Source organism: Leptosomus discolor, chromosome 9 (genome assembly GCF_034619465.1).
Source record: "Leptosomus discolor isolate bLepDis1 chromosome 9, bLepDis1.hap2, whole genome shotgun sequence".
NCBI classification, from domain to species: Eukaryota; Metazoa; Chordata; class Aves; order Leptosomiformes; family Leptosomidae; genus Leptosomus; species Leptosomus discolor.
In genome coordinates this window covers 36,728,453-36,740,514 of record NC_141399.1, presented here as the reverse complement: position 1 = coordinate 36,740,514, position 12,062 = coordinate 36,728,453, and the positions used below count along the sequence as shown (strand labels likewise).

The window sequence follows — 12,062 nt, the reverse complement described above, 5'->3', positions numbered from 1 at the left end:
TATTAAAGAGATATTTCATGTTCTACTTAATTACTCCCTAAACTGTTGTCCCAAATCTTTCTCAATAGAACCCACTTTACTTCCTTATTTTGTCTCCATAAATATTTAAATTTCTGATTGTCTTCTCACAGGAAACTAGTGACAACATCATGACATCTGCTGGTTTACCCTTGTACTGAGCCCCGTCAGCAAACAGCTGCAGAACACATCTGAAATCAGTTGTCTGTACAAGTTTATTTACCACTTGCAGTTACAAACTGTCCCGTACAAGTACAGCAGTTTTCAAAATGAACTCTACCAGAGCTACAAAAATTATTCTTTGCTCTTCTCTATACATGCCGCCAGCTTCAGAATTTATTTCTGTATACAGTTGCTGATTATATTTAACAAAACTTCACTATTTTTTTGGCTCTGAGGATCTCCACAAAGGCAACTCGATTATTTTATCCCATTGGAGTCAAGAAAGTTAAAGTTCTTGTTCTTCCTTTCCTTTTCTTCCCTTCCCTCTCCTTTCATCTGAAGCTCTTCATGGCTGTCAGAATTGAACTCATTCATTTGAATTCAGTTTGGGAATTCAAATGAAGACTAGTGCCACCATACACTAGCAGTTTTAGTAACCAAGGAAAAAAAAATGTTGAACAAAACCATCTTGCAACATTTCAAGCAATGTTTTGCTTCAGATGTGCCTGCTCATAAGCATAAATACTGAAATATTATCTGGTAATAAGGTTACATAAAAGCACAATTTATTTAACATGAAATGAACTTCTACAAACACATACAGTCAACTTACAAGAAACACCAGCATTGTAAGTGAGGAGCCAGAGCTGCTCAGAAAAGGGCAAACGTTTGGAGGACAGCCTGAATGGAGGAAGGGCATGACACTCAAATATTGCTCTACGAGTAACTTTCAGTATTAAGCATTTCCAAAAGACTTGAGAAAAATATATACATTCAAAATGTAACTGTTAAAACTTCCTGAATGCCAGCTCTCGTACACAAGCGTGTCTGAAAAGAACTCGTTTTCCCCAGGAGAGGGCAGGAGATGTATATGCAGAAGTAACCGATACAAAATCCTGGCCCGGTTGAAACATGCAGCAATTCTCGGAGTGAAGGCAGCAGGGCAAAAATTCACTGTTTCAAACACGTATTTCTTCCCCAAGTCGGCTAAGCCTGCCTACCTCTTTGCACCATAGTCCCGCAGAGGTAACATGAATGATGTCCATCAAGCCTTTATGTTTACTTGTTAATCCCTTGAAATAAATGATCCTGGAAATCTGTTCTGGTACTGGAATTAGCAAGCAAGCAACATCAAATCTACGAAGTAGGCTGTGTAGAGCCAGTAAGATAAGCTTAGTTAACATTTACCTTGCAGCAATCTCATCAGCCTCATCTCCCTTTATTTTTAAATTCCCCCAAAGCCCCAAGGCTCACTGCAAGGCAGCATACCCAGAAAATCAAATATAAATCTCAGGATTGCTGTCTGCCCCCTCAAACAGTTTAAGAATGGCCAGAAACAGTCTAAACTCAGCATAATCTTTAACGTGAAAATAACCCAGACAAGGTAGCTGAAGTTGTCTAATACCAAACACTGAAACCCTCAGGACTTTACGGTACAGGTCCATCAGCGAGCAACCACAAAGTAAACTCAGATGTGGATTTATTGCACAACAGTAAGTTTCCAATTCTTTCATGATAGAACTGACTGAATATCAAAAAAATGAAGTAAGTAAAATTGAAGCAAGTTCAGCAAGGCAAAGGCACGCACACAGGCAGTTACCTCAGTTGCGGGTAACCTCGTTGCATAGATACACCGTTTTTTGTTATATCGTTCAGGAGAAGCTGGGGAAAAAAAAAGAAACATAGTAGATAGTCCCTTTCCTAAGATGTTTTATTAATAATTTGAAAGGATTGTACCAAGGCCACAGCTGTGAGTACATGGTTTTTAAACACCTTCCAATTTCTCCTACTTACAGGAGGAACATTCAGGGTGTTTAAAGAAAGCTGCATTGAAAATAAATGTAAACAAGTTGAAAGACCGCATTCTAAACAAATTGTTTTAGTTTCGGCTGCCAGCGTGACAGAGACAATTACACAACATTTTAGCTTGTTTTGTCTATCTTATTTTTCTTATCTTATTTTTACAGTAGCCTTGAATACTTCAGTATGTAACAAACCTTCAAAGTGATTTGTTTGAAACCGCTCTGAAATGTTTCATCATTTTTGCATGTTTTCACTGAAAAAATCCTGCTTCACTAAAAAAGCAAAGTATTTTTTTTTCTTAAATATTTCCCCAACACTGGAAAACGCATGTGACCCTGAACACCAGCAAATTAAGAACTAATTCCAAGTCTTCACACCATCCCTCACCCTGACAAAGCTAAAACAAAAAAAATGAGCCCAGAACGTCAGAAAGGTAATTTTAACACCACCGTTTACCACAGCACATCACAACTAATCTCAGCTACAAATTTCTACAACCATTTCTTCCCTCCACAACTGCTGCAAGAGTTCGAAGCTACTGAAAGCAGCCAGTAGACGTTCTTACTGTGCAGAAGCAGAAAGTGATCACTCAAATCAGCTTCTCCGTACAACTGCAATATTACAGATCATGTTCTTTGATCTGCAGAGAGGAACATTATACCTTAAAAAATAAAGCAGCTGGTTTTAATCCAACATGACCCTCTCTGACTGAGCTGCCTACACTACTCATCCACTTCTCATCTGCTGCGAGGTGCAGAGGAGGAAAAGCTGATCCAAGGGAGTGCCCCACTTAGGGAAGATGGGGCTGGGACCTCGACTCATGAAAGGACTGTGGAGATCTGAATGCGAGGAAGAGCACTTCATCTATGGAAGAACACTGAAATGTGAAATACGATCACAAGACTTGTCCTTACATATAAGTAAATGACTAGATTAAAAGCAAAGACAGAAAAATAAATGGAGAACAGCAGGCTCCAGTTACTTCATACAAGGCTTCTCAGCTTGAGCCCACAAAACCGGAGAGCACGAGCTCCCCGTTAGCAGGAACTAGATGCGTGTTGGCAGAACAGAGGGGTGAGCAGCATAACTGGCTGCACCCCAGGATACGGAGAAGAAAGCACACCAGGGAAGCTACAGCACTTGACATTAAACAACAAGCAAGCTGCAACATTCAACAGAACTGACAAAGAGTTGAAAAATAGATTTTATTCCCCCTGTACTGAAGTGATGACACTGTACAAGATCCCAATTATATGAAAACAGCTTTTGGTAACTCATTTTTGAACTAAACCACTAATTTCAGCACAATTACCCTAGCTTTAAAAGACTAAAAAGCTCAAGACTGAAGTCCACTTATTTGTATTAACAAGCCTATTTTCCATGAAGTCCATGGTGTCCACTTCTGCATGCTCCAGGAGTTTGGCTGTGTAGGAAAGTTATCTACAACAATCAGCTGAACCGAATACATCAGTTCTCCAACCACAAACAGTTCTCATAATTTAAAAAAAATCACTTCATAATTTAAAATATATATCAACGACACTCTGGTTTTCTTTTAGCTAGAATGTACCAACATTACTAGCTGACTTAGAATAGCAACTTGTTTTTGTGAAAAAAGCTTGCAAAAAATATATCAACTTCAAAATGTACAGAAACGGACATTAGAGAGCTGATATTTTTGGGTTACTTAATGTATTTTAGAAAGAGTAGCAAGCTAGGAGTGAAGTACCCTATATTACAAAGATCAAACACCTAAGCCATACTGTAGACAGTTTTCTAGTGTAGTGAAGGGTTAGTTAGAGAAAGGGTATTTTGAAAGAATGTACAAAGAACTGCAGCTTAAACTTGATCACGTAGGCGGGCCAGTCTCTGTGACAGCTCATCCTGCAGAATTGTAAAACACAAAGAAACCAGCTATCAGTAATATGAAAATTAATTTTTGCAAAGTTCTGCAATGGTCAAGCAGTCTCATGTCCAGATCATATGAAATTATCTCATGTAGAAGGCTTAACAACGTTTGCTTAAGACCTCACGAACAGCTGTACCAGGTGCGAGCAGAGGTGCACACAGCCATCTTATCTCCAGCAGTGGACACCTAGGAAGGAGTTTCAGAACACAGCAAGTAGAGGTAGGGGGGTTTTTTGGGTTTGTTTCTGCCTTTTTTTTTTTTTTTTTTAACGTATCATCTTTGCAAGTGCGAATCAGCTCTTCCAGAACTGCATCCTTATGTGGCTGCAGCCTTGACTGACGAAGGCTGGTATCCACCTGAGCTGCTACAGTGCGACAGCAGTAGGTCTAACTGGTTTAGGGGACCTGGCACAAGGTGAAACTGAACTTTTCAAAAAATGTGGAATACTTGGGGCTTCCCAAAGACTGGTCAGTTAAGATGAGGTTCCCCAAAGCTTTCTCCACAAAGACGAGATGACAGAAACCAACTGTTCTCTTTCCAGTCCCTCAAATATATTCCCCTAGAATGGGAAAAGCAACTCGCCAAATATCTGCGCAACTTTGACATCAGGACCTGCCCACGCACAAGGAAGTCTAAGCTATCCACCCAGAGCAGATGTGGAATCCTTTGCATTAGTCCCGTACGACCTTTCACACATTAAAGGGAAAAAAACCCCAAAGGCCTCGTGTATGCGATAGGAGGTGGCTGGATTTATTACATTTGGAGGAGGTAGGGGTTCAACTGTTTGGAACTCTGTGAAATAACCGTGCAAAAATACACCCGAAACATTTAAACTTTCTGGATTTACTAAGCAGACAAATGTTCTGTTAAAATTATTTTGATTGCACGCTGTTTCTTTTGGACAGCTCAGATTTAATTACAGTTTAGCAAGCCTGTTTTGGCTGAGCGAAGCATTAATTCTCATACCACATTTCTCTAGAAAACATCGATTTCAGCTGAATCTAACATTTACCTGTTCTGCTGAGGCAACGCTTGTACCAACAGAACCTGTCTGTCCTTGAGGTAGTTCCATGTTCAGATCAAGACTAGTAGGAGAAAACAAAACCAAACGAGTCAGGCGTACATGGCCAAAGGAAGAAGCACAGTAACTGACAAGCAGAGGAACACTGAGCACGAGGCTACCAGCAACGCCCAAATGCCCAGAGCTGAAAGGAAAATGGTAACTCTTCTCTGCTTCCAAGAGACAGACAAATAGAAAACAAGGGTATCTGACCTTCAAGTTAACCAGGAAGGGTTGTGGAACCATGATTTATTCAAGAAACAGTTACTTAAAATTTTACCTACCCTGCTTCATCTGCCATTTCCTGTAGAAGCATATCCACTTGGTTCTAGAGTAAAGAAAACAAAATCGATTGTTGTATAGTGTAGTTTATGACAACCTCTTCTGTTAAATCTTGAGAGAACAGAAATTATTTTAACAAAACTAATTTGAAGGCAAAAGCCTTTTATGGAACATTTTTGTGCTTAACCACCAGAGGGCCCTGTACAAACTCAAAAATAATGAGTAGAGGTGCTCAGCCTGTAAAAACCCCATTAATTGAACTCTAGCTTCTGAAATAATGCTTGTAAAGAATTAAACTTATCTGTAAAAAAAAAAAAAAAGTAAGATAAGCTTATCTTGCTAAACGTACACTTGAATATTTCGAGTGCTGATTATTAGCTACACTGCTTTGCACAACATGGAAAAAAGCCCATCTCCAATAGATTTGGTTTATTGGATTTGGGTTTAGGTTTGTTTATTTTATTTACAAAGCACTATCTCCAGTAAATTTTTCTCTCTGACAATACTGCTATTAGAATAGCATGTCTAGCTCCTTGGGAAATAGCACAAGGAGACAGGTGCTAGGAATTCTTAACTATGTCAAGCATTGTTTAAAGATTTATTTTAGTAAACACATGTCCATAAATTGAAAGTAGGTAACAAATATAATTTGGTGGTGACTAATTTAGAACTACTGATTTTCTCACAGCATATTCTACTTTGATAATTAATGCTGCAGTGTCTTCTGGTTCAGAATTTCATTAAGAACTCATCAAAATGCTGCTTATTCAGTAGGAGGGTTCAAGTTTTCAAGATATAATATAAACTAAAGCCTGCTGTAAGAGTGAAATAGAGTAAAATACATATATGTGATCCTCTGTACTTGTGACTGTAACTTGAAATAGTCTCTTCATCACAAAGAAGCACAAAGCAAAAATGAAAAGGCTCCGGTTGCTGCTATGTCTCAAAGTTGGCAAAAAGAAGAGAATCAGACATTTCCATATAGTTTACATACGTAATTTAAGACCACCTTTTAAAAAAAAAAAAAAAAAAAAAAATTACAATTCTTACTTGTGGTGTTGTTAGGGTAGTAGTGTTGCTCATTGTGTCCTCCATCTGTTGTGTCTGAACATCTAGTGTTTCAAACTGATGCTCAAATTTGTCCATTAGTGCAGATATCTATTAAAAAAATGAATCAAATCAATGATCTGCAGATAACAGAACAGAAATATATCTCAACTGGCAAAACTAGAACCACACTACAAGGGCAAGTAGCTTCTGGGGATCAGAAGCTTGTCCCCCTCCCAGTGTCAACTTTGAAGTTGACCTAACACTGCAGCTCAAGCAGGTCGGTCAGGGCCCTGCCCAGTCAAGTTCCGAGCACACCTCCATTTACGAGGGCTTCACCACATCGGGCAACCTGTTCCAGGATCTGCCAACCTCACAAACCTTTTCTCTTGATTGGAATTTCCCTTTTTAAAACTTGTGTCCATTGCCCCTTCTGCTTTTGATGGGCAGCTCCAGGGAAAGTAAGTCTAGTTACCTTTTCCAAGTTCATGCTCTTCAGTGTGGCATCCATAGACTTAACTACCCCTGCCATCGACTTCGTTACCTGAAATGAGGTAAAGGGAATTATTACAAAGAAAGAAAAAAAGCAGTTTCTTATGAAGCTCTCTTATCTCTATCCACAGAGTTTCTACAGTATCAAATAGCAGGGCACATGCTATTGCTGTCTAGAACATCACTTTTTTTTACAGCTCCTACCATTTCAAACTCTACAAATTATCTCAACCACTTGAAACAGGCATTCTGAGCTGAAATTCACTAAAACCTGAGGTGTATAATGGCATTAACTTCTGTGGGACTCGAAACCTCCCAAATGTTAAGGGGTATATTTGATATACAGACCACATGGCAGAATAAACTCTCTGGCTGTACCTTAAAAATAAACTCTCTGTAGTGTACCTTAAAAAACCACCTGAGCTAAAACAGGTCTCTGTCATCACAAGTCCTACGTCATGACTTCATACATTTGGAAGGCGAGCAGTATCTTTGCAAAACAATCTTCAGTGTAACCAGTAAAACACACTGTATCCTCAGGAGCATGAGTAATAACAGCTAACAGAAGTTACTAGCTACAAAAGATAGTGGATAGCAATCCATTCCTAAAGGGCAGCTGCCAGGGGGATTTCCAGTACCTGATTTACTACCGGCTACATCTGAAACTAAAACTGAAACTTTTCAGCTTATTATAGACAGAATTAAGTCACTTCTTAGTGCACATCCTTGCAACAGTTTTGTGAGAACAGACTTACCTTGCCCATTGTCACTGCAGTCTGAACTCTTGCTGCTACAGCATCTACCCTGGCACTCATGCGCAAGAAATTGATGGCTTGGTTCTTCTGGCGGATTGCATTTTCCGCGTGTATTCGCGCGACTTCCATGTTACCCTTCTGAATTGCCTGTTGAAAAGAAAAAGGCAAAAAGAAAAAGCATTTTAAGCTTCCCTGCTCTTGTAAACATGACTTCTGAACTGCCTGTTTCATTTCTGGAATAACCATCAATTCATCACAGTATCTTTCCTACTAAAAGAGAAAAAAAGAACCCTCTCTCCTCCCCAAATAGTTCTCAAATTTTTTCAAGATGTGAACCCCTAACTTCTTTCCAAGGAAAGCACCTAGCACACACTTCAAGTAGAAGGTTTTACAGAGCGACAGAAACATAACTTTCTCATTCCTAAAAACGTTTTCAGTATCAACACTTTTGGGTATGTTGTTGGTATGGATGTATCTCACAGACATAACCACAGTCAAATAAATTTAGTCTCTCTCTTTACTACTTCAAGGACTCAAAAACTATTTTGAGGTTCCTCCTCATAAGCCCTTTTAATACAAGATGATAAACATTAACAATAAATATTTTTAACTTTGAGAACAACTGTCTCTAACAAAATACATACAAGACGATCTTCTCAGGAAGTAAATGCCACAAGCTGTACAAGAGGATGCACAAGACTGTATCCTCACATTTATTAATAAGTAGGGGAAGATTTATAGTCATATAATTTAAAACACAAACATCTATCACGATATTAGCAGGCATATCAGGAAAATGGTAAAAACACCAGGTATTTTCCTGCTATAATATGTAAACAACAGATCTAAAGAGCTTGTTTCAGATTCACTGCTTACCTTCTTAATTTTAGCTTTCTCAGCCTTTTCTTCTTTGTCGCATTTTTTTGAGTTCCTGTTGAGTTCCTTTGCAGCAAACTTCAAATTAAAGAGGTGTTCTGCAGCGCAAGTTAAGGGTTCAAGAATGGGATCAACCCTTTCATCATAGCACTTTGCTCTCCTGTTTGAAGTGCCACCAAACCTAGCCTATAGTGTGTTTCCCCATTAGTGATATTAAAACTCGGAAAGTGATACTTAAGTAAGCCCCTGAAATTCACACAGTAAGGAGACCTACCAAGCTGCTTTACAATTCTAATGCCACTTTTCATCTGGGTTCTAAAATGTAAGGCCATAAAAAATAAGTTCAGATCCCAAACTGGGTCTAGTTAACATCAAACCTACATCAGACTGATAAATACAACAAACTGAACCTCCCCCAAGGGGAACTGAAAGGCGATCAGCTACTTTCACTCACACACCCAGTGTCCTCGACTCTTAGAGACAGCACAGTTTACTGGCCTGTCTGGAACCTCCCCATCTGAAAAAAAAAAAAAAAAAAAAAAAAAAAAATCCACACTGCCCTGTCCAGGTACAAAGCAGGAGGCAGGGCTGCCCCTTCAAGCCACAGCATGACCTCGGGTTTAATTGCTCATGCAGCTCCTTTACAGAACAGCTTCCCAGCCCTGGGTCATGTGAGCAACTCTGGGGTCCCTGGCAGGTCTGTCATCTGACTTCTGGGGAATGAATACTTCAGGCAGCAAGATAAACTTTTCTTTTTAAAAAGTTCAAGTCCTGCTCAAGCTGAAATCTCTAAGATGACAGTACAACAAGCGTTCATACTGGCTTACAATGACTGCATTAGACTGTTACTGAGAAAAAAGTATGTGCTGTAAAAATAACAATTAAAAACCCATACTCTTAATATATTGTGGATGAAAGCTTCCAAATAATACAGAATCATAGAATCATCAGGTTGGAATAGACCTCTGAGATCATCAAGTCCAACTGTCAATCCAACACCACCATGCCCACTAAACCACGTCCCGAAGTGCCACATCTATGTGTTTTTTGAACACCTCCAGGGATGGTGACTCCACCACTTCCCTGGGCAGCCTGTTCCAGTGTTTGACCATTCTTACAGTAAAGAAATTTTTCCTAATGTCCAATCTAAACCTCCCCTAGTGCAACTTGAGGCCATTTCCTCTCGTCCTATCACTTGTTACTTGGGAGAAGAGACTAACACCCACCTCCCTACAACCTCCTTTCAGGTAGCTGTAGAGAGCGATAAGGTCTCCCCTCAGCCTCCACTTCTCCACACTAAACAACCCCAGTTCCCTCAGCCGCTCCTCACAAGACCTGTTCTCCAGACCCTTCACCAGCTTCGTTGCCCTTCTCTGGACACACTCCAGCACCTCAGTGTCCTTCTTGCAGAGGGAGGCCCAAAACTGCACACGGTATTTGAGGTGTGGTTGCACCAGTGCCGAGTACAGGCGCACGATCACTTCCCTGCTCCTGCTGGCCACACTATTTCTGATACAATCAGTCTTTCTCAATCAAAATCGAAGCACAAAGCTTAACAGGCTTCTTTCATGCCACCTTTTAATATCCCAAGAGGAAGATGCAGCAAGTACTAAGATGCTTAACAGTTAAGTGGAAGCACATAAAGCCAAACAGTATGAGGAACTTGAGGTTTCTTTAATATTTCAAGTATATAAATTATTCCAGAACTGTTTTTTTCCTTTAAAGTCCAGCCATGACCTTTGACCTCTGACAGCAACCCGAAGACATTAGGAAGTCTACTGGTGTTTTTGTTATCCTATCCTATCCACACCACAAGCAGGCTACAACAGGTAACAGCCGTGCCTATACATCTAGGACATCTATTAAGGCAGCTACCGGTAACACTAAAATTGCTGCTTGAATTTGTATTTCTTTAAAACTTACATCACCGTCCCTTTCAGCAGCAGTAACTGTATTGCACTGAGCCACAGATTAGGTAATTTACCAAACAGAAAAACACCTTCACGTTGTCCATTAAAGCATACTTCAGGTCAGAGACCAGAACAACAGGTAAAACATGACATCACCTATTTACACCGATTGCGCTGAAACAGCATTTCAGAGCAGTTTATTTTGAAATAACTTCCTCCATTACTCACTTGGGGCATTTACCTTTGACACTAGAATAGCTCACCCTGCCACCTCCACAGATCTTCCATCCCATGATGAGCATGTACTCGCTCCTCCCTCAAACCGTCTTTCTCGGTGTGCTATAACCCAAGTGAAACTGAACTTCCAGCACTAACTGTGACTCACAGTCACCTGCTCCAGCACTCCTGTCAGCCCCTACCACAGCGACCGGCACTGCTGAGCACTGCCAGCACAACTCAACCACACCGAGACCTCTAAAATCTTTATGGCTTTTTGCTCCTGTGCGTTAAGACAGTTTTATACAGCAAGAATGTCTAAATTTGCCCACAGGCGTTTTCCCTCATGTGTAACTTCTGTTCAACACCAGGAAACACAGCCGAGTTTGTTCAGCTGCCAGCGGTCACTGTTTGGGGGGACAGGCGACGAGTTAGCCTTGGTGACATCACTCCAGTCTATACACAGCACGGGATGTATGGTATGCCAGATGTCCCTGGTGCACGGTTTGCATTACTCCACACTGCATATTGCTTTTTCTGCCTCAAGGACAGGGCTGTCCCCATGTGCACCACAGCCCTGGGAGAGGAGACACCACCTTCCCCCTCCTCACCCTCCCCCCCCCCTAAGGTTAGCTGATCTTGCCTCGAAAAGAGAAACTGAACTTCCCCTTCCCTTCTCCATTCACGCAGGGAGGGCAATCCCCAAATTCAGGAGGCACAGCTCCCGTCAGCGTCATTCCCGTCACTCCAACCCTCCTCCCCCTGGAGACAGCCCTCTGCAGCGAGGCCCCTGACCCCACCCACCGCCCCGACGAGGGAAGGCACTCCCTTCCTCCTTCCCACCGCACCCTCTCGCGTCTCAGGGGCTCCTGCCTCGGTCGGAGAGGCCTCGCACGCCACCCCCACCCACTCCATAGCGGGCACCGGCCCCAGAAGCGCCGGCTCTCGGCTCAGCCCGGCCCGCACCGATCCCAGGCCGATCCCGGCGCCGCAGTCTCGCCCCCAGCCCAGGCTGCCGATCCCACCCCGTGAGGGCCACCAGCCTCCGGGCCTCCGCAAGGAAGCGCCGCCAGCCCCGGTGCGCTGACCGGAGGCGGACGCGGTACCGAGGATACTCTCCATGTTGGACATGGCGGCGGGCGGCTCGGCGGCGCTCCGGCCGGCCCGGCGGGGCGCAGGGGGTGGCGGGGCCGGCGCTGCTCCCCTCACTCGGCGTTGTGGCGGCTCCTGCTTCCGGCTACCCCGCCCGGCTACGCGCAGCCGCGGCGGGGCGGGGCGGGGCGGGGGCGCGCGTGCGCGGGCCGGTCACGGGCCGGGAGCGCGCGAGGGTGCGCGCGCAGGCGGTAGTTCTTCACGGTCTGGCGCTTCGCCGTCCTGAGGCTGCGAGGCCGGTGGCTCGGCTGCGAGGCTCAGGCCGCTCTCGGCCGGCTCTGTCAGCTCCCCCGCCGCCACCGCGAACGTCCGGGGAAGGGCCGGGCTGTGCAGCCTCTGGCCTGGGCGGGCAGGCCGCTGGGAGCCGGGCTCGGCCGCCT

General features: G+C 43.0%; 1 protein-coding gene across 2 annotated transcripts; it reads right to left on the bottom strand.

Moving 5' to 3' along the window:
* Nucleotides 1-215: 215 nt before the first annotated feature.
* CHMP1B (charged multivesicular body protein 1B) lies at nucleotides 216-11,676 on the bottom strand. Of its 2 annotated transcripts, none has more exons than XM_086469731.1 (8): nucleotides 11,646-11,676; nucleotides 8,405-8,502; nucleotides 7,529-7,675; nucleotides 6,757-6,825; nucleotides 6,285-6,392; nucleotides 5,237-5,280; nucleotides 4,905-4,977; nucleotides 216-1,842 (listed from the first exon to the last, which is right to left on the bottom strand). In XM_086469731.1, exons 1-8 carry the CDS (start codon nucleotides 11,659-11,661, stop codon nucleotides 1,777-1,779), a joined length of 621 nt encoding a protein of 206 aa, XP_086325857.1. In that variant the 5' UTR covers nucleotides 11,662-11,676; the 3' UTR covers nucleotides 216-1,776. The 2 variants fall into 2 exon arrangements, with proteins under 2 accessions (XP_086325857.1, XP_086325858.1); XM_086469732.1 differs by lacking the exon at nucleotides 216-1,842 and adding an exon at nucleotides 3,175-3,867.
* Between the last annotated feature and the right edge of the window lie 386 nt (nucleotides 11,677-12,062).

What these genes read in the sequence shown, in the direction of transcription:
- CHMP1B (XM_086469731.1), bottom strand. An exon ending in CTACCCTAACAACACCACAA is followed by an intron (nt 5,281 to 6,284) that starts GTAAGAATTGTA and finishes TCTTTACTCTAG; the next exon opens with AACCAAGTGGATATGCTTCT. An exon ending in GAAATGGCAGATGAAGCAGG is followed by an intron (nt 4,978 to 5,236) that starts GTAGGTAAAATT and finishes TTCTCCTACTAG; the next exon opens with TCTTGATCTGAACATGGAAC.